Raw genomic sequence first — 22,206 nt, forward strand, 5'->3', positions numbered from 1 at the left:
AGTCCCACAGATGAACAAAATGTTAGAGCCAGTGGTTATGGCTAGGCCAGGCCTGTGACACAACAGTGTGGCAGAAATGCTGGCTCCAGCCTCTGCTGCCAGCATCCCTACCTCAGGTTGCCCAAGGCACTTCCAGTGTCCCAAAGACAGAGCCTGAGACACCATCACAGTGGTAGGTTTGTGGCTCCGGCTTACATATTGTTTCTGAATGTTACCTCTTTATGTTATAATTTTATGAGGTTCCTGAAGATCTTCTAAAAGTTTAAATTCCCCCCCACCCCCCACCGGACTTCTGAGCCTCACTTGATTATCTGAAAATAAAGCCTTCATGGTCACAGTTGTGTTTCCCTTTTTCTCTTTGGCTAGGAAAAATAGTGTTTGCTCAGGTTGGGAGGAGGCTGAGATGGAATCAGAAAAAAACAAAATTCTTTGAAAATCCTTATAAAGCCACTTCAAACCCACTAGGATGGCTAAGATTTAAAAAAAGGCAGACAATAACAAGTGTTGACAAGACTGTAGAGAAATTAGAACCCTCATACACTCCTGGTAGGAATGTGGAATGATACAGCCTCTTTGGAGTACAGTCTGGTAGTTCTCAAAACATTAAATATAGATTTATCATATGACCCAGCAATTCCACTTCTAGGTATATACCCAAGAGAAAGGAAAATATGGCTATACAAAAATGTGTACACAGATATTCACAGCAGCATTATACATAATAGCCAAAAAGAAACAATTCAAATGTCTATCAGTTGAATGGATAAGCAGTATGATCTATCCATACTGTGGAATATTATTCAGCCATGAAAAAGAATGAAGAGCTGACACATGCTACAAAATGGATGGACCTGGAAAACACACTAAGTGAAAGAATCCAGACCCAAAAGGCCTCATACTGTATGATTTCATGTAATGAAATGTTCAGAATAGGCAAATCCATAGAGACAGGAAGTAGACTAGTGGTTGCCAGGGGCTGAGGGGCCTAGCAGGGAATGAGGTTTCTTTTTGGAGTGATGAAAATGTTCTAAAATTAGATAATGGTGTTGGTCACACAACTCTTTTAAATATACTAATATACTAAAAAGCACTGAATTGTATTTTAAAGGGGCATATTTCATGATATGTGACTCATATCTCATTAATGCTGCTATGAAAAGAAAACAAACCCCTCTGAAACCATTGATGCTGCTGCGTTTTAAGAGGAGGGGTGGGGATGTCTCTCGTCAGAAAACAAGGATGAACTTTTGTTTTTACTTAGTGAGAAATGGAAATTGAATTTTTTAAAAAGTCTCTCCTTCGGTCATGTTTCTGGGAACCATTACAATGCTATCCCTTGGCTGACCCTGGGTGCAGGATGCATTCTCTCCGAGAGGCGTGAAAGGGAGCCTCACTTCAGACACGAGGAGGCACCAGGCAGGCAGTGCTCTCAGGGCCTGGCCCCCAGGCTGTGGGATGTGTGTGTCTGGTCTCAGCACACAGTTTCGTATGTCTGGGTGTTTTGTGCTTTGACCCATGAGTCCAGCCTCCACCTCAGTTTTATAGATGTGGAAACTGAGCCTCCCCAGGACAGCCACGACGTAGCCCAGATGACGCAGGGTTTACTGAGGAATCCAGGACCCCCAGTCCTCTTGGGCTGTTTCCACAGTATCACATTTGCGCTGTGCTTTGTCTTCGGTGGTCCCAGTTACAGTGCAAATGATAGCTCCATCTGCAAAGATTGCAATGTCCCTGTGAGGACAAGGAAGCATCAGAGCAGAAGGGGTCACCAGGGGAAGTCCTGGAGGGACTGTTTAGTACTGGGAAGGTGCTGGGGCGCTGAGGGGTGAAGGATTCAGCAAAGGAGTGGAGCGAATGTCTGAGGGTTTAGAAATCCCTATCCCGTATCCAGCCCTCCCCTCCGCCCACTTACAAGCTCTTCCAGCAATTCTGCTAATTGGGATACTCATTCTCACCAGCCTGTCTCCTCCATTTCAAACTTTCCAGCTCCCAGAGAGCTCAGCCCCGAAGCCCCCTTCCCCTCCCTGCTGGGCTGGTGAGCTTCAGAAAGGTCCCAGCCTGTCTCGGAGGGGCTGGGAGAAGTTACGTCTGCAATCTGGCCCCATTCGCATGAATCTCTACACCAGTGAGGATGGAATTTGAGGTTGGAGGGCCCACTGAGAGATTCCCAGGGGGAAAAGCGTTCCTTTTTTTTTTTTTTTTTTTTTACGAGTTATTAGGCCCTTTTGGCTGTGTTCAGAGTTATGGCTCCCAACGAGCGTTACATAGGACGGAATTAAATGGTCAGAGTTGGACAGCACCAGGCCGGGTTACACAGCGTTCATCTCCCCACGTGGAGGCACATATCCTCTTACAACTCTAGGCTGCTGAAAAGGACTAGGCTCATTTGGAGCCTAGTCCTTTGGAAGGACATTTGGAAGGTCGTTTAAGGTAACAGCCTCTGAGCAGCTTTAATTGATATTCCCTTTACAGCACAAGTGGACTCAGAGGGTGGATACAGTCCCAGGGAGACTACGCGGGGGGTTTAGAACTTGGCCCTTCTGCAGGCTCTTCAGAGCTGGCCAGAAAGGACCTGCTGTATGTCAGGCCGTGGCTGCTTTCACCATCGTGTTCTTATTGACTCCCACCGTGAACCTCCATAGTTATCACCACCTTATAGGTAAGAAACAGAGAGGTTGAGTGGCTTGCCTGAGGTCACACAGTGACTCTTTTCTGTGTGATGCCAACATTCTGGGCTACTTGGTCACTAAACTTACAATGCTGACCACCTGGCCCTTTTCCTGTTTTCCCAGAATGTGACTCTCCAGGTAAACTTATTGAGTGGTGGGACCATATTACTCCTGTAATGACCACATGCCCAGAATTTCCTGGAAAGATCCCATTCAGGGTACAACAGACCACTGGTCCTTTATTTTTTGTTTCTTTTCTTTTTACTTATTATTTATTTATTTATTTATTTATTTATTGAGACAAGAGCTCACTCTGTCGCCCAAGCTGGACTACAGTGGCGTGATCATAGCTCACTGCAGCCTCGACCTCCTGGGCTCAAGTGATCCTCCTGCCCTAGCCTCTCAAGTAGCTAGGACTACAGGTGTGCACCACTGCACCTAGCTAGTTTTTAAATTTTTTGTAGGTATGGGAGGTGTTGCTATGTTGCCAGGGCTGATCTCAAAGACTCCTGGGCTCAGGCAATGCTCCCGCCTCAGCCTTCCAAAGTGCTGGGATTACAAGTGTGAGCCAGCAGACCTGGCCCTGTTTTATTTTTTAAATTGACAAATAATAATTGTACGTATTCATTAGGTCCATAGTGATGTTTTGATATATGTAATTTATAGATCAGATCAGGATAGTTAGCATACCATCATCTCAAACGTTGATCATTTCTTTGTGTTGGGAACATTCAATATCCTCCTCCTAGCTATTTGAAACTATATAATATATGATTGATAACTGTAGTCCTCCTACAGTGCTATGGAACCCTAGAACTTATTCCTCTTATCTGGCTGTATTTTTTATTCTTTTACAGATCTCTCCCTATCCTCACCTTACTCCTATCCTTCCCAGCCTCTAGTATCCTCTGTTCCACTTTTTACGTCTATGAGGTTAGCTTTTTTTTAGTTTCCACATATGAGTGAGAACATGCAGTGTTTAACTTTCTGTTCCTGGCTTATTTCACTTAACATAATGTCCTCCAATCCCATTCATGTTGCAACAAATGACAGGATTTCTTTCTTTTTTATGGCTGAATAGTGTTCCGTTGTGTATGTATTTTCATTATCCATTCATCTGTTGTTGGATACCTAGGTTGATTCTGTATCTCAGCTACTGTGAATAGTGCTGCAGTAAAGATGGAGGTGTAGATGTCTCCTCCATATACTGATTTTCTTTCCTTTGGATAAATGCCCAGTAGTAGGATTGCTGGATCACATGGTAGTTCTATTTGTAGTTTTTTGAGGAATCTCCATATTGTTCTCCATAGTGGCTCTACTGATTTACATTCCCATCAGCAGTGTAGAAGAGTTCCCTTTTCTCCACATCCTTGCCAGCATTTGTTATCTTGCGTCTTTTTGATAACAGCCATTCTAACAGGTGTGAGATGGTATCTCATTGTGGTTTTGATTGGCATTTCCCTAGTGATTAGTGATGTGGGCATTTTAAAAATATACTTGTTGGCCATTTGTATGTTTTTTTTTTTTGAGAAATGTCTATTCATATCATTTACCCATCTTTTTAATCAGATTGGGTTTTTGTGTGTGTATATGTTTTTCTGTTAAGACCTTTGAGTTTCTTATCTATTCTGGATATTAATCCCCTGTCGCATGAGTAGTTTGCAGATATTTTCTCCCATTCTGTAGGTTGTCTTTTCACTCTGTTGATGGTTTCCTTTGCTGTACAGATGCTTTGTTGTTTGATATAATCCCATTTGTTTATTTTTACTTTTGTTGCCTGTGTTTTTGAGGTCTTAGTCATAAAATATTTTCCCAGACCAATGCCCTGAAGCATTTCTCCTATGTTTTCTTCTACTAGTTTTATAGTTTTGGGTCTTACATTTAGGTCTTTGATCCCTTTGGAGGTTGATTTTTTTATAGCATGAGAGGTAAGGATCTAGTTTCATTCCTCTACATATGGATATTCAGTTTTCCCAGACCCATTTAGACTGTCCTTTCTCCAATGAATGTTCTTGGCACTTTTGTCAAAACATTAGTTGTCTGTATATATATGGATTAATTTCTGGGTTCTCTATTTTGTTCCCTTGTTCTGTGTGTCTGTTTTTATTCCAGTGCCATGCTTTTTTGGTTACTATAGCTTTGTAGTATATTTTGAAGTCTGGTAATGTGATGCCCCCAGCTTTATTCTTTTGGCTCAGGATTGCTTTGGCTATTTGGGTCTTTTGTGGCTCCATGTAAATTTTAGAATTTTAATTTCTGTTTCTGTGAAGAATGTCATTAGTATTTTGATGGGGATTATGTTGAATCTGTAAATTGCTTTGGGTAAGTATTGTCATTTTTATAATAGTAATTCTTCTGATCCATGAGCATGGAATGTCTATTTGTTGGTATCCTCTTTGATTTTTTTTCATCAGTGTTTTATGTTTTTTCTTGTAGAAGTCTTTCACCTTCTTAGTTAAATTTATTTCTAGATTGGGCTTTTCTTGTAGCTATTGTAAATGTAGTATTGTGATTTTTTTTTTGTAGCTCTTGAAAAATCGTTCTCAGCTAGTTTATTGTTCATGTATAGAAATGCTACGGATTTTTATATATTGATTATGTATCCTGCAACTTTACTGAGTTTATCAGCTCTAAGAGGTTTTTGGTAGAATATTTAGGGTTTTCTATATATAAGATTATGTCATCTGCAAACAGGGACAGTTTGACTTCTTCCTTTCTAATTTGGATGCCTTTTATTTCTTTCTCTTGCCTTATTGCTCTGGCTAGGACTCTCAGTAGTATGTTGAAGAATGGTGGTGAGAGTGGACACCTTTGTTTTGCTCCAGTTCTTAGAGGAAAAGATAAAAGCTAACAGTAAGATGTCAGCTGTGGATTTATCATATATGGCCATTATTATGTTGAGGTACTTTCCTTCTGCACCTAATTTATTGAGAGTTTTTATCATGAAGGGATGTTGAATATTATCAAATGATTTTTCTGTCCTTTAAACTCTTGAAATAAAGGTTAGAAATGTCATCCTTTTTTTTTTTTTGTTCTAGAGACAGGGCCTTGCTCTGTCACCCAGGCTGCTGGAGTGCAGTGGTGTGACCAGCAGCCTCCACCCCCGCCAGGCTCAAGCAATTCTCCTGCCTCAGCCTCCCAAGTAGCTGAGGCTAATAGCTATAGGGATGAGCCACTACATTCAGCTAATTTTTTTTATTTTAGAGACGGGATCTCATTTTGTTGCCAAGAGTGGTCTTGAACTGCTGGCTTCAAGCGATCCTCCTGCTTCAGCTTCCCAAAGTGTTGGGATTACAGGCTTGAGCCACTGAGCCCTACTGAAATTTCATCCTTTTGGCCTCCAAACTATCTCTCAAATGTCCTTCCTCACTTAACATACAGCAAAGTTTCAGATCCTTGGTCCTGGTTTGGGGCTTGAGAAAACAAAGGCACTGAGTCCTGGGCAACCGTGAGACTTCAGCAAGGAGACAGATATGAAGTTGCCTGTAAGTCGTAAGGTACTGTAGAGATGGGGGCCTTTCTACTGGTTCTGAACCACCCTTAGTGTCCGCTAGAGAGCAGAAAGATACCAGCTGATGGAAGGATGGGGCAGTCTCCATTTTCATTGTTCTGATGGGCTATTCTGATAAACTTATTTCATCTGTTGCTGTCAGGCTATGGAAACACCACCACTAGCTAATATCTAATGAGGACCTTCTTTGTGCCACTTCTGAGTGCCTTTGTTGCATTATTTCAATGAATCCTCTAAATAATCTATACCTATATTACTATCACCCCTGTTTTATAGATGAAACTGGAAAAAAAAAAAAGCTGAGACACGGAGAGATTAAGAAACTTGCTTGAAGTGGCACAGCTGGGATTCCACCCAGGCAGTCTGTCTGAGCCCACCCTCTCCACCTCTGAGGCCAGAGAGTACAGTAAAGTACCCAGAGTACAGTGCAAAGTGCTGGTGAAGAGGATAGGCTCAGAAGACTTCACTCTGTACTCTCTCTGGGCTCAGAAGTAATTTGCACTGTACTGTGTCTGAGGCCAGAGAGAGTACTTGAGTCATCTTTGATCCCTCCTTGTGTTAGCTCCATGAAGTAGAAGCTGAGCCGTATTTGGTGAGTGAGTGTGAGGGGATGGGTGAGAAGGATGGATGGCTGAGTGAGTAGATGGAAGGATGGCTGGAAGGGTGAGTGGATGGTCAGATGTCCAGTGTCCTGAAGCGGGTGGGTGGGTGGGTGGGTGGATGGATGGATGGATGGATGGATGGATGGATAGATGAATAGATAGATGGGTGAATGAGTGGATGGGTAGGTAGTTGGGTTAGAGGGCTTTCTCATATGTAGTATATTGGTATGCTCAAGGAATCCACCTGAAGATAACACCTCATCCAGTTATGATTATAATGGGCATTTTTACTAGAGAGACTATAGACACTGTACCCTCAGTACCTGTAGTACAGAGTCTAGAACAGACGGCTCGTAATAGGAATTTTTTTGAATGAATGAAAAACCAGGCAGGCACCAGATAGCTGAAAATATAGAGCCTTGCAGGCTTCCTTTGACCATACTGAGCAGAGTACTCATCTCGGAGGTTTCTGTTGGCAGACTGGGGAGATAGACATGATATGTAAGTGTTCCCAGTCTTTTTCCCCAAGGGAAGACGTGGTTACTTGCCCAGGACACAGTTCTGCCAGGTCTGTCACAGCATTTGGGAAGAGGTTAACATGTATCTCTCAGAGGTGTTTCCTTGCCCTGTGTATGATCAACCTCGTAGCAATACCAGGGTCGATGGGAGCAGCCATGTTGACAGCCTTGGTTTTAGTATCAGAATGTTTTGATTTGTTTATTTTACTGCTGACTTCTGTTTAAGATAGGGTCTGTTGCTGCCATTTTTTCATTGACTCTGCAAAGACATTGGATCATACTTGCTCTTTCATGTTGTGGAAGTGCATATTTTAAAGACATTTCTAGACCTTTAAAAATGCATTACTATAATTTTTGATTGACAAATCATAATCCTATACATTTATGGGGTACAATGTGATGTTTTAGTATATGTATACAATGTGGCATAATTAAATCAAGGTCATTAACATATCCATCGCCTTATCATTTTTATGGTAAGACATTTGAAGGTTACTGTTAGTTGGCCAGGCACAGTGGCTCGTGCCTGTAATCCCGGCACTTTGGGAGGCTGAGGCGGGCAGATCGCTTGAGGTGAGGAGTTCGAGACCAGCCTGGCCAAGATGGTGAATCCCTGTCTCTACTAAAAAATACAAAAATTAGCTGGGCATAATGGCTTGCACCTGTAATCCCAGCTACTCGGGAGGCGGAGGCTCAAGAATCACTTGAACCTAGGAAGCAGAGGTTGCACTTAGCAGAGATCACATCACACTGCACTCCAGCCTGGGTGACAGAGTGAGACCCCCCCCCCCAAAAAAAAAATAATAAAAGAAAGAAAGAAAGAAAGAAAAGTTACCCTTACCCAAAAGAAAAGAAAGAAAGAAGAAAGGTTACTCTTATTTTGAAATATGTAATACTTATTATTGACTGCAGTCACTCTGCTGTGCAGTAGTCTCAAAACCCATTCCTCATGCCTGTTTGAAACTTTGTACCCCTTGATCAACAGTAAAAGCACATTTCTTTTTTTTTGTTTTGTTTTTACAGCTCAGTGTGCAAGATTTTATTTAGTGATATCTGAATTTGGTTCTATCATGTGTGGCCCACGTTACAAGTTCCATCTGGGTCCATTACAACTCGAACCACTCCCCCCCAAAAAGGGAAAGAAACTTAGAAAATCAACAACTGTTTCCATGTCATTAAATATATTCATATATAATAACCATAATATATTAGTATGCATTGGAAAAGGACACTGACCCAAACAATACATCATGGTCACAACTAAACATTTACAATTCTGAGTGAACAGAAATTCAAAACACAGGAGGGGGTCAAGGGAGGAGGTGAAGTGCATCTGGGAGCAGGGAATGGGAAGAAACGCCCAATGACAGGAGTGGGACTGGCTTGGCTTTTGGCAGGGGATGAGGCCCCACAAGTCCACATTTTGACACCCCTAGGTATGCCGTGGCTGTGGCCCACAGGAATGTCTTGTCATGGACTGTGGCCCAATGGCCCCATCAATGAGTCTGGTTTGTCCACTCTCTGGGCTTCAACGGGGCTTCCTTTAAGTGTTGAGAGCCTAAACGTCTTTCACTTTCCTGAAGGCAGGAACCAGCACATTTCTAATGGTGACTTATCCCCATTTGTTGTACTCATAATTCCTATATAGGACAGTGAAATAAATGAGCCAGAAATATCAGAGCGCCTGAACCTTTGCCCCTAACATCTGTTTTAGTGATCTTTCTGGAAAACAGAATCAGATAAAGAAGTAGAATAAGAGGAGGGCCATCTGCATGGGCTCCACAACTGCCATGGCTGAGGCTGAATTGAGGATCAGAAGTAACCAGGTTCATCTGTGAGGTCTGTGCACCTCCAATGTGAGCAAGATAACTTTAGTCAAACACGTTATTATAATTTAATAATTATACGGTTTATTTTAAAGTGTTAAAAGGGTCCGGGTGTGGTGGCATATACCTATAATTCCAGCTACTGGGGTTGCTGAGGTGGGAGGATTGCTTGAACCCAGGAGTTAGAGTCCAGTGTGGCCAACATAGTGAGACCCCTTTTTAAAAAAAAAAAAATTAAAAATTAGCTGAACATGGTGGTGTGTGCCTGTAGTCCTTAACTACTGGAGAGGCTGTGGCGGGAGGATTGCTTGAACCCAGGAGGTTGAGGCTGCAGTGAGCTATGATCATACCAGTGCACTCCAGCTCAGGCAGCAGAGCAAGACCCTGTGTCTAAAAATAATAATACATTTAAAAATACAGTGTTAAAAGAATATAGCATGTGACCTCACAGGTATTATCACTTAGGATGAGGCTGGAGTTGGTAGCAAGTGTTATAAATGAGTTAACTTAAAGAAAACATGAGGCAAATGATAGAACAGCTGGAGGCAGCAACGGCCACGCTGAAGACGGGGGAGTGGCTCGGGTTTGGGAAGCACAAAGACAGGAAGGGACAGGAGAATACAGAGCTGATCGTGAAGAAAGCTGACGTTTATTGAGTTGTCATGTGTTGGGAACTATTCTGAATGTCTGATGTTATGTAACTCACTGTGAATTGAGCACTGCTGAAGCTTGGAGACGTTAAACACAGCCAACAAATAGCCAAGCCAGAATCTGAACCCAGGAAGCCTAACTCGAGAGCATGAGCTCTCATCTCCGCACTCCACTGACTTTAGAAGTAAAATAACAACAAAAGCAAAGGCGCACCCAAGACCCAACTCCACATATCACTGCAGTGACAGGCCCAACTGCATCTGCTTTCAGGTCTCTAAAAGGGACCAAGCATGGAGAGAGGCACCTTCAGAGGCAGTGTATGTCAGCTCAGATTTGCTGCGTGACCTCGAGCTGTCTCCTTCCCCTCTCCAGGGGTTTGGCTTCCGTGAGCCCTCTCCCCCATATCACCCATGGCTCTGACTCATGGAAACCACCCCCTGCTTGGCTTGAGGCAGAGCCCCCAGGTTCTGTGATGCCCAGCAGCATCTGATGCTGGGGAGACCACAGCAGCAGCAGCAGGAACTGAGGGTGCCCACCTTGCCCTCCCCAGGTCCCGCAGGCTTGCTGGACAGGCTGAGCTCTTGGGGCCAAATCCCAGCAGCCCTGGAATGCCCCTGAAGAAGTTAAGCCAGGGGACAGCACGATCAGATTGGGTTTTGAGATGGTCATTATGGCCACTGGGTGGAGAACAGATTGGGTGACAGCCAGGGTGAAGTCAGAGAGCTCAGGAAGGCACCAGTTACAGATGTTCAGGCAGGAGGTGGCCTGGCCAGCAGAGGGTGTGCTAGAGATGCTAGATGTATGGTTGGGAGGTATTTGAAGGTAAGCCTGGGAGGAAGGTAAGCCTGAGGCTCACATAGTGGCTGTGCTAGGAGACACTCGGGTTTCTGGCTTTCTGCCTGGCATGCACCTTCCTTTTGGATGCGGAGGAGGAGTGGTAGGAGGGCTGCTAACTGCTGCATCCCTCATCCTTACTGCTTATCCTGGATAGAGCACCACCTGCTCCTGCTGCCTGAGGTGGCTGTTTCTCTCAGAAGGAGGGCAGGACTCCACTCCAAGTCTGCTGGAAAAAGGGTTGCAAATTGATGCAGGCAGCTCTGGAGGGAGGGGAGTGAGGGTGTTGTGAGACCAGTCCATGCAGTCACTTTACTGAGCCTGATCTGAGCTCTGCCGAACAGGTGAGTTGTCCCTGACCTTTAGGCTGGGGACCGCTCCTCAGTGGAGGGAGCTGGTGGCCCTTGGCAGCACGGTGACTTGCAGCGGAGGTGGAGGTGACCCTGAGACAGGAGGGAGGCTTTGGCACACCTCAGCAAGCCTGGCGGGGTGTTATTTCTTTGTATACCTTGGTAGTAGGTATATGGCTTGTTGTAAAACACCTCATCATTTGAAAGAGAAGGCCAAAAAGCAATGTTTTTGAAAAGGAAGAAGAAAGAGGTCTGACCAGAGGGTAGCCTGTTGGCTAGTAGGTTGAGTCATGGCTCAACCTTGGTGAGGACTGGGTTTGCCTCTGTACACAAGTGTGCAGCCACAGTCCCCACCTCCAACCCATTATGTCAGTGGAGGCCCAGGCAGAGACAGGCCACCTTGTCCTTGCTCTGTCTGGCCCTATAGCCCCTTGTGGAGCAGGGGACCCTGCTCTGGCCTTGGCAGAGCCCCAAGCTGCTTAGGCTACAGGTACTCTGGGGTTGGGTACCTGCGGTTCTGGCTCCTATGAAAGATACTTGAGGAGCTCCAGGATAGGCTCCTAGCTCAGCTATTCCCTAAGGCTGTTTCTCCTCCCCTGATGTCCCCCACCTGCCTCACTTCCCCCTGCCTGGGCCAGGGCCTGAGGGAAAGCTTGGCCCAGGCAGTCCAGGAAGTGGCTGCTCCCTTCCGTCCTGCCATCCGTCAGTCATTCCAGTATCTCATCCAGGCATTCCCAGAGGGCAGGAGTATTTGGTAAGGATTTAATAAGACCAAATTTTGAGTAGGAAGAAAGGTTTGTGAGTTGTCTGGGGCCGCGTTGCCAATGGCAAGAGGGAGCCACTGAAGGTTTTTGGGCAGGAGAAGGGCACAGTCTTTTGTGGAATAATCAGTCTGCTGTGTAGAGAGAAGGGCTGAGAGCCCCTGCTGTGGGGATCACAGTTTGTGATTGTGCATGAGTTGTTCACATTTGAGGACAGGGACCATGTCTACTTCACTCACCAGTGTTTTACTCGATGCCTAGCCCATGCCTGCTTAAAGCAGACAGTCAGTAAATATGTGCTGACTGCTATGTTCATTATTTACTGGCAACGCCTGTGGAGAGTAGTCACAGGCATGGAGATATGAGACTGTCACACCTATATGAGCTGTGATGCTCACAGCACCTGCCAAGAAGGTGAGACAGGAATCCTTGTTGCTATGCAGCTGAGTGGGAACTGATGCCCTGAGCTATGTCTTGTCTGCAATCTAGCCGATGGCAAGGCCGGGACTAGGGGCTGGAACACACGTCCTGGATTCTGTCCACCACATCATTGCATCCCTTACTCAGGCCCAGAGCACACGGCCACCTTAAGGACTAACCCTGCCGCCTGACCAGGCCAGTCCAGATCCCAGACCACCCAGGTTCAACATCTCCTGCCCGCATCCTGAGTTATTCGGGCCTTCCTCTGGCAGGGGAGCCTGCCCCCTGTCTGCAGGGAAGTGAGTCTGTCTTAACGTGTGCAAAGGCACTGGGCAGCAAGAGCCTGGTGTGTTCAGGGCTCCAAATGGAAGCCAGTGTGGCTGGGGGTGGGGAAGTAGGAAGTTTGTGCCTGAGTCTTACTACTTGTTTTCTTTGCCTATGCTAAACAAAAAGCTTTAACCCTTCTTTCCCCTGCTTTGACCCAGCGCCTACACAGAGCCCTACAAAGTCTGTCCCATCTCGTCGGCAGCCCCCAAAGAGGACCTTACGTCAGATGAAGAGCAGAGAAGCTCGGAGGAGGAGGACAGTGCTTCAAGAGACCCCAGTGTCACCCACAAGGTAGGGCACCCCACAGGTAGGCCGTGGGCATTGGAGACGTGAGGGTGGAGAGATGGCTGTAACAGATCTGCTCCTTCCCTTGGTGCGGACGGAGCTGTTTGCAGATAGCTGGCCCCAGCTGGATGCAGGGGCTGAGACACGCAGCATCAGGGCGCTAGGAAGCATCGCCTTCTGGGGACCGGCCTCAGTGATGCAAGGGCAACTGCTCATGCCGGTATCCTCTGGAGTCTGATGAAGTTTGGGGCTTTCTGGAGGCTTTGTGGATGATGTGGAATAGAGCTGCCTGATTTGAATGAAGACCAGCCTAGCTTCTAATGACCTTGGACACCTTGGGCCTCAGTTTCCTCATCTGTGAAGTGGAAATCATGAGGGTGAGATGTGTTAAAGGCTATAAGGGAATTTTGTGAACTGAAAAGTTTTAGATGAAAGCTGGTTTCCCTGGCCCTGCAGCAGTGCTGTGAGGGGATGGAGTTGCTGGAGGGAGGTTGCTGTCTAGAGGCTGATGGTGAGTTGGGGGCCACGTCACAGTGAAGACGCAGACCTCATTGCTGGGCACGGGTGCATCAGTGCTGACGGGGATAATATACGCTCTCTATTGGACACTCATGGTGAGCTGGCCTTCACCCACTCACTGACAAAGTCCCAGCCTTTCCATACACCCCTTCTCAGAGTCATGAATCCTTTCCCACAATGTACATTTGCAGAAATGGGCAGAGGTGAAGAGCAGGCCTAGGAATGTGACTGGTAGGTGGCATCCCAGGAAACATCACGGGGTGATATGGGGCTCAGGCATTTGTTCTGCGGGGGACACAACCACTGCAGGGAAATGGGCTAGGAAGGGTGAAATGCCCCCACCCACCCCACCCATCTTCCAGGCCATGCCTGCATGTTGAGAGGTGACTGGAGAGGCAAAGAGTGGAGCGCCCCCTTCGCCCGCTTCCCAGCAGACCTCAGCACCTTTTTCGGCACCTGCCTCCCACTCTCCATCATCCCTCCCCTTCCAAGCCTAGGTTAGTTTTGCTACATTGATTAAAGACCATTGCAAGTGAATGCACTCAGCACAGGTGCCTGACACTTACCAAGCATTGGCCAAATGGGGATGTCTCATTTTCTCTCCACAAAGGTGATTTCTTTTAAAAGTCCATTGATCTCTCTGGACTGTGTTTTCATAAAGTTACCTACCAAGTGCTACAGGAGCCCTCAAGAGAGTTACTCCCCTCTTCTCCTGCCTCTTCCCCCTCAGTCCCTTCTCTCTCCAGTGGCTCCTTCACACCCTCCCCACCCCCTTCCCCTCTCACTCATCTCCCCGCTGCCTCTTCCTCTCTAGGTACTGAGCCACGTATCTGGCACTGTCCTGAGGTTGTCCATGTTTGTCATCTCCTTGACTCCTTACAACAACTTCAAAGTTGGCACCATTATCCCTGTTTTACAGTTGAGGACACAGAGGTTCTGAGAGGTTAAGTAACTTGCCCAAGGCCACACAGCTAGTGAATGAAGGGGTCAGGTCTCAAGCACAGCTCTGGCTGGCTCCAAGTCCAGTGTTGTCTATCACTGCGGGCCTTCTCTGACCTCTCCACTCCTCCTTTCCCAAGAAGGAGTATTGTCTCCTTGTGGAGAAGGGAGGAGAGCCTTGAGTTAGTCGTGCCCATTTAGAGATGATTTTGGCTTTTCTGGGCATCCCTGAGGTCATGGAATCTGGGAGCAGAAAGAGATAGTTGCCATCAGAGATTTGGTCCCCACCCTGAAACCAGGAATTGGGTACTGGCCGCGAGAACGTCAGAGGGCTGATGGAGCAGTGGAGCCCACCATGCACAACTCTCTGTACCTCAGAGTCCCCACCCGCCTTGTGATGTACCCCACCATGGTCACTGAGTTCTCTGTTAAACCCTCCTCTGGGACCCCCATCTCTTCTTCCGGCTGTGTCACTGCAGGCCAGTCATTCCCCATCTCTGAAAGAGAGCACTAATAGTAACTGCGGGGCTGTGGGAGGGTTGAATGGGAACACAAATGTGAGAGTGCCGGCCATACAATAGGGGTGTAGTAATTATCTGTTGTTTCTGAATCCTTGAGACAGAGGGGGAGTATGGAAAGAGAGGGCCTGTCCTGCTCAGAACCATTCTAAAGGTATGAATGTGCAATTCTGGGGCCCTGGACATTGGCTGTTACCCAGGATCTGGTCTCCCGGCCACTGCTTGGACACTCCCAGGAATAAGGAGCTAGCAAGAGGTAGAGCAGCCTAGGGACTAAGAAGTTCAGACTCAGCTTTGTCCCTTGCTGGCTGAGTGACTTGGGCAACTTCCTGACCACTCTGCTCGTAGGATTCCCCATCTGTAAGGTTGGGATAGTAGTAATAGTACCTGCTTCAGAATAGTTACAAAGGTAAATAAGTCTAAGGAGAACTAGAACAATGCCTGCCACTCAGGAAAAAAGCATACCAAGGTCAGAGCTTTTGATTGAGACTAGGAGCCTGAACAGGGAAGCAATCTGCCCAAGTTCAACCAGGACTCAGCAGTGACGCACTGGGGTCATGAAGCTGGGGCAGCCCTGTCATGGACAGGGGTCCTTCATGTGTCCTGCGGGGGCCAGAGCCAGGCAGAGCCTGTGGCCAGCCAGAGCAAGGCCAGGGTCAGAGGCAGGAGCATCCGGTCATCCCAAGAGCAGGGAGGGGGTGGGTGAGTCTAGGCTCATCTTTCCAGCAGGTCAGTTCACTCTCCAGAGTCCAGACTTCTCATCAGCTATAGGGTTGGACATCCGTGCCCTCCTCCCCCTCATTCTTCTTTATAAGGCTTGCATTATATACCAGAATTGAAGTCAAAACCTACACTTTAATTGCACAAGGCATGCTCTACCACGGAATATGTAAATCACTGCAGATGAGGGTGAAAGTCCCCTCGAACTCTCATTCCTATTCCCCATTCCCTTAAACACACAGTATATTGTTTTGTGGATTTGTTGTTTTTACATATATGATATCAAACTATAAGAAACCTGAAGTAACTTAGTTGGGTTCCTTCAGTAATATCCCAGAGGTATTCCCACATTGATACATAGAGTTCTGAGTTAAATGTTTTTCTGGCTGCATAGTATTCCATTTTCCAGATGTGCCATGGTTTATTTAGCCATCTCCTCACTGCAGTATTCTTACAGTGTTTCTAGTTTCATCAGCATTGCAGTGAACTTGTTCACACACCTCCTTATGCACATAAAAGATTTTCTGAAGAGTAGATCCCAGAAGGCAATCAATGGACCAGAGAGCAGGCATATTTTAAATCTCCATATCCACTACCATGTAACAGTCCCCCAAGAGGCTGTGACAGCAGACTCCCTGGCCACCCTTGGTGCCCAGAGCTCCCCAACCACGGAACCACTGTGGAGATGGGAAGGGAGGTTTCCCAAGTGAGTGACCTTCCCCACTTTTCTGCAGGAAGATTTTTGGTAGGGTGGGGGTGGGGAGAAGGGTCATGTCTCCATCCTCATTTGTCTTCCACTGTGGTTTAGAATTCAGTTTCTCCAAAAGGCAAAGACCTCTCATCTCCATGCCCTAGTCACATTGTGTGGGACGTGGGAGCAAGATTTTCTGTCTCCACCACCTCAGAAGAGCAGACCAGGGAAGGTGTGAGTGAGGAGTGGTCACCCTGTGGGCCCCGGGAGGTGTTTTTGGGGGTGCAGTGGTGAGCCCTACCCTTCCTGGATGTTTTGGAGCAGCCAAGTCATGATAGGAGAGGTTTTGGGAGCAGGACAGGAGGCTGAGCCCCACTGGTCCACCCACATGTCTGACCTCTCCTCGCTCCCACTCGTAGACACACAAAGGCTGTAGGTGGAAGGAAAGAGGAAGGGAGAGAAGGAAAGCAAGAAAGACTTAAAAATAGCTCTCCTTATGAAAGGAGACATTCAAAGACTTGCTGACGTGTCGGCCCTCCCTGACAATGAGTCTAATGGGGCCTTTTCAGGCTAAATACCAGCTCCCCCGAGACCAGCCCAGTAGCCAGCAGCCCCTCCCAGGGACCCCCTCCCTCACCTGAGTCTCATGGCCACATTTGTTTCCCAGTCTGGCCTGTTTCTGGAACAGACCCTTCCTGTCGTCACGCCCTCTGTGGCAGGTCTGCTCCTGCCCAGCCGGGCCCACATGCCCAGAGCTCTGCTCTTGCCGGGCCGGCTGACCGGTGTCCCTGGTCCTTGCACCTGTAGCCTCACCTTGACCATCCGCCCCCAATTAAAGGGTCCACCTGAGCCCTGGTTGTTGCCATTGGACCAGTCCCCAGCTGGGGTTAAACACCACCATGCACTTTCTCTGTGCTATGGACTTCTAGAGCTAGATTCACAGCTGCACACTGGCTCCACTGCAAACGCTTGCTTCTCCTGGGCCCCGGGGAAGGGGCTCTGAACCACAGCCTGTGCTTCCCACTCCCAGAAAACAATACTCATCTCCTAGTGAACATGAACTTTCTCCACTGTCTGCCTCTCTTCTGTCTGTATCTTCACTCAGTTACTCCCAGTCCCTCCTCTTCTTCCACAGAAACTTATTTATTAAATATATACTGAGCGTCTACTCTGTGCCTGGCTCATTGTCAGGGAGGACCAACATGCAAGCACCCTTTCAAGGGCTGAAGACACAGCAATGACAAGTCAGACCAGTCCCTGCCTGCCCTGTTGGAGTTTCACATTCTAGAGAAGGGGATGGAAGGTAAACCAGAAAACTCCTAAGATGGGATTAGGTGGTAACAAGTGCTATAAAAAACAAACTGGTGGCCAGGCACGGTGGCTCACACCTGTAATCCCAGCACTTTGGGAGGCTGAGGTGGGCGGATCACGAGGTCAGGAGATCAAGACCATCCTAGCTCACATGGTCAAACCCCGTCTCTACTAAAAATACAAAAAATTATCTGGGTGTGGTGGCACGTGCCTGTAGTCCCAGCTACTTTGGAGGCTAAGGCAGGAGAATTGCTTGAATCCGGGAGGCAGAGGTTGCAGTGAGCCAAGATCGAGCCACTGCACTCCAACCTGGGCGACAGAGCAAGACTCTGTCTTAAGACAACAACAACAATACAAACAAACAAACAAAACTGGCTATGGTCGTGAGGAACAGAGCTCCTAGGATTGGGGGTGGGGGCATCTTAGACGTAGAATGCCTTCATTTTTCCATTTTTAAAAAATTGTGGGAAAATACACATAACATAAAATCCACCATCGTAACCATTTTTAAGTGTGCAGTGCAGTAGCATGAAGCACATTACATTGCCATGCAGCCATCAATACCATTCATTTCCAGAGCTTTTTCCTCTTCCCAAACTGAAACTCTGCCCCCTTTAGACACTGACTCCCCATTCCTCCTCCCCTATCCCCTGGCAGCCACCGTTCCACTTTCTGTCTCTATGAGTTCAGTTACTCTAGGGACTTCACATGAGTGGAATCCTACAGTATTTGCTCTTTTGTGAGTGGCTTATTCACTTAGCATAATGTCCTCAAGGTTCATCCACTCTGTAGCATGGGTTGGAATTCCTTCCCCTTTAATACTGAGTTCAATTCCGTTGTATGGGTGGACTGTATTTTGTTTGCCCATTCATTCATTGACAGATGCATGGGTTGCTTTCACCTCTTGGCTGTTGCGAATGGTACTGCTGTGAATGTGGGTGCACAGATCTCTCTAAGACCCTGCTTTCAGTTCTTGTAAGTATATGCCCTGAAGTGGGATTGCTGTATTATATGGCGATTCTGTGTTTAGTTTTTTGAGGAACTGCCATATAGTTTTCCACAGCAGCCACACCCTCTTAACATTCCTGCCAATAGTGCAGAAGGGTTCCAATTCCCAGGGAGGGGCTCTTGGATGAGGAAGACACATCTGTGAGGGAACGGAATGGCATGAGGGAGCCCGAATGGCATGAGGGAGCCCGCACTGTGAAGCCCTAGGAGAGCAGTGCAAGGGCAGGAGGGCGGGGAGAGTCTGTGAGCCAGAGCCTAGGAGGTCATTGTGGCTGGAGCAAGGTGAGGTTGGGGAAAGAAGGGGAGCGGGAGCTGGAGAGATTCGTCAGGTCTTCCCTCAGGCCATGGCCATATTGAAGCCTCCCTCACTCCTCCACCTCCCTTACTGCTGTCGCTGGTGCTGCACAACCCTCTTGATATCCAGGAGCCAGGCCCCCTTCCGCCGTCCACTTCAGACCCCTCTTACACAAGCCCTGAGCCTCAGCCCTGGTGGCCTCACCTCCTTGGGAACAAACATCCTCTTCCCTGGGCTTGCCTGACAGTCCTCTCCTGGTTCTCCTTTGTTTCTGACTGTGCAACTCTGTTGTCTTAGGCATTTCCCAAGGCTCCACCGCCCCCAGCCCCCATCCTTCATTCTGTGCCCTCTTCGCCGGCAGCCCGTTCCAGCCATGGCCAGCCCTACGCAGGTGGCATCCCAGAGCACACCATCTGGCCTGACCCCAGACTTGAGCTTCTTGGTGCCCTTTAGGGACCTTCTTGGAAGCCCCACAGATGCTTCAAACTCAACACATCCCATACCGAGCTCATCCTCTTCCCATCCCCGGCCTGCCTGCTTCCTGTGTTTGCTATTCTGGATGTTAGCACCAGATGTGGAAGATCTGAATTCCTGACGTGTCATCTTCTTATTGCCATGTCTTAATCACAGATCAGAGAAAATTCAGTAGACACCCAGTTCTTCGACCAGACATCATGCAAGATACAAAACGAGTTCTGTCTGCTCCTTAAACCCACCTCAGACCCTTTGCCATTGGAGTTTCCTCCACCAGAAGTGTGCTCTCTGCCCTTTGCCTGGCTGGCTACTGGTCTCAATTTGAATGTCACCTCCTCAGAGAGGGCTCCTAGATCTTCTGCCATACTCTGTCACAGCATTCCTGGCTATTTCCTTATGCTGTAGTCTTGTTCTTCATTCCTCTGTTTTCTTGCCCATCGTTTGCCTTTCCCTGGCAGTCGTTCCAGGAGGGCAGACACTGTGTTTATCCTGTTCATGGGTGCGTCCTTGCTGCCTAGTACATTAAGATATAGTCAATGAATATCTTCAAATAAGTTAATAAACAAAAGAATACATTAGGCCCAGTTCCTGCATTTACATAAGAAAAACAAACTCGAATGTCTGACAGTTTAATAAAATGAAAACACTTGTTTGGCTCTGTGTAACTTACTCTGCACAGTGAGTGATGGAGCTGGGAGTCCAACCTGCATTTTTGATATTCCTGTTGCTTCACCCTGGCTCCCCCATAGCCATGCAGAGAGTGCTGCATTTCAGTACAGTAACACAAGAGACATTGCAAGGCGGGTGACAGAGGAGAGGGAGAGAGGCAGACACAACTCAGAGGGAACGGGAGAGAAGAGGGGCTCCAAGGTTCTGGAGGGCGTCCTGGGTACGTGTATGCCTCACACGCCTTGCTGAGGTCCTTGGGGGGCTTGAAGGCAGCCAGGGCCAAAGGGCTGGGCAGGTTAGGATCCCCTGGCCCTGGGACAGCTTGTTCTGTGGCTGAGTTTCCTCAGTCAAAAGGGGAGTCTCAGGCATGCCCTTTGCCCTAGTGTTTGGGATGTGGTCCACAGATGATACTCAGTCTTGCTTTCTCCTTCCTGACTTGGCAGTGGTCACTCTCTCTCTCTCTTCATGGCCTATGGCCAAAGTGCCATATGTGGACGAACAGCACCCTAGCATCTGGGGGATCATTAGAAACACAGTATCCCAGGTCCCACCCCATACTTGCCGAACCCAGATCTGCCTGTTGACAAGATCCTCAGTGACTCACGTGTGCTCACTTAAGTCTGAACTCTGGCCCATGTGCAGCAATCACCCAGTCTATGTGGAGCACTTGTGGTGCCCTCGGCTCTGGGAGATGCCGCAGAAGAAGCTAATGGGGTCCCAACTTTGGGGAACTTAACAGCTGAGTTGGGGAATGAAAAAGCAATTCATGTGATGATCTTTAAACTTTATATTCATATTTTATGTACTTCTCTGAATGTTGTATGTCACACTTTAAAAAAATAAACCAAGGTTGCACATGAGATGGAAGGGTTATGGAATTTAACTGAAAAATGGCAAGATCTTTAAATTTGGAGAAGAGACTTTATTTCTTATAAGGGGTTACAGCCTGTAAGGTGGCTGTTCTCATGGGCTGGGAAGTATAGCCTCTGGCTGAAGCCTTTAGCAGGTGCTCAAAGCAGGTACTCAAAGCACCTGTTTGAGGGAGGGAGGGGTAAGACAGGAATTTATGCTTGCAGGGGTGGACAAGTTTACATATTCAGCAAATTATAGGAGGAGCTGTGGATATTCATAAAAGAAGGCAGTGTGCACGTGTGATAAGCAAGCATGCATGTTGCATGTGTCCCATGTTCACCTTGGGGTGGAGACTTAAATGTATTATTACAGTTAGGCCTTGTATGTCAAAAGATGAAGCAGGGGCGGCATGAAGGCACTCAGTGCACAGCCTCCTCAAACCAGCCAGAGCCAGTCCATGGTGGGTGGTCTCTTATTAGGAGAAAGTCATAGAAATCAGTCTCTTGTCCAATCAGTCCAATCAAAGCTGTAGCTTGGCTGGTAGAACAGGGGGCTTAGTTAGTCAGTGTCTGATGGTGGCTGAGCTGCAACTGTTTCAACATTGCTTATCTTGAGGCCAGTGCTTGTTTAGCTGCTGGTGAAAAAGAAAAACCTCATGGCAGTGAGAACAGAATTCATTCTTTAAGTGTGGGGTGCATGGCTTAACCCTTGCCTGGCACAGCCTTAGGTCTTGTTTATAATTTGGCATCGTATTGCCACAGATTCCGTTCTGTCAAGTCTTATGATCTCTATTTTAACATTAGTGCTGGTCTGATGTTGTGTCTAAACTGAAAGAGGGAAGGAGTATAATGATGTGTGTCCAACCTCCCATCACATCATGACTGGGAACTCAATCTTTAAGGTTTTTCTGGGGTCCCCTTGATCAAGAGGGGGCTTGTTCAGTCAGTTGAGGAGTTTAGGATTTTGTTTTTAGGTCTCAGGGGCAACCCTCATGCCCAGCTGTGTGAACTAAACCATGAGCAGTGGAAGGGGTCTATGTTGTAAGAGTCAGAGCAGTCAGGAAGGCTTCCAGGAGGTGGTGAGGCCTAAGTGCTCCTTGGAAGAGAGCAGGACGTAGTTAAGTAGAAAGGAGGAGAAAAGTTTATAGGAGGCAAAAACAGATGGGATGAAGGCATAGAATCCAGCCATTAGCCGGCTGTTTGAAGTCATGGCTGGACCTTTCCAGAATTAAGTGAGATGGGGAGGGCTGTGTCTTGTTTGAGCCAACACTGGCCCTTTCTTGCCATCAAACATGGGAAGCTGCTAATCACAATCACAGTCGCTCTCTTAGGATTCCAGAAGGTGAGAGAGCTGAAAGGAGCATTTAGAGACCACTGTTTCTTTTCACTGTGGCAAGAACGTTTAACGTAAGAGCTACACTTTTTTTTTTTCTTTTTTTTTTTTTTGAGACAGTTCT

General features: G+C 47.2%; 1 protein-coding gene across 2 annotated transcripts in view; it reads left to right on the forward strand.

Moving 5' to 3' along the window:
- The window catches only part of FGD5 (FYVE, RhoGEF and PH domain containing 5), a 123,535-nt gene that overhangs the window by 40,695 nt on the left and 60,634 nt on the right, over positions 1 to 22,206 (forward strand). For both annotated transcript variants that reach the window (XM_008951689.5, XM_003826223.7), the window contains exon 3: positions 12,628 to 12,760. In XM_008951689.5, the coding sequence (XP_008949937.1) occupies positions 12,628 to 12,760 (133 nt within the window). The remainder of the gene's footprint in view (positions 1 to 12,627; positions 12,761 to 22,206) is intronic.

This window comes from Pan paniscus, chromosome 2 (assembly GCF_029289425.2).
Source record: "Pan paniscus chromosome 2, NHGRI_mPanPan1-v2.0_pri, whole genome shotgun sequence".
NCBI lineage: Eukaryota > Metazoa > Chordata > Mammalia > Primates > Hominidae > Pan > Pan paniscus.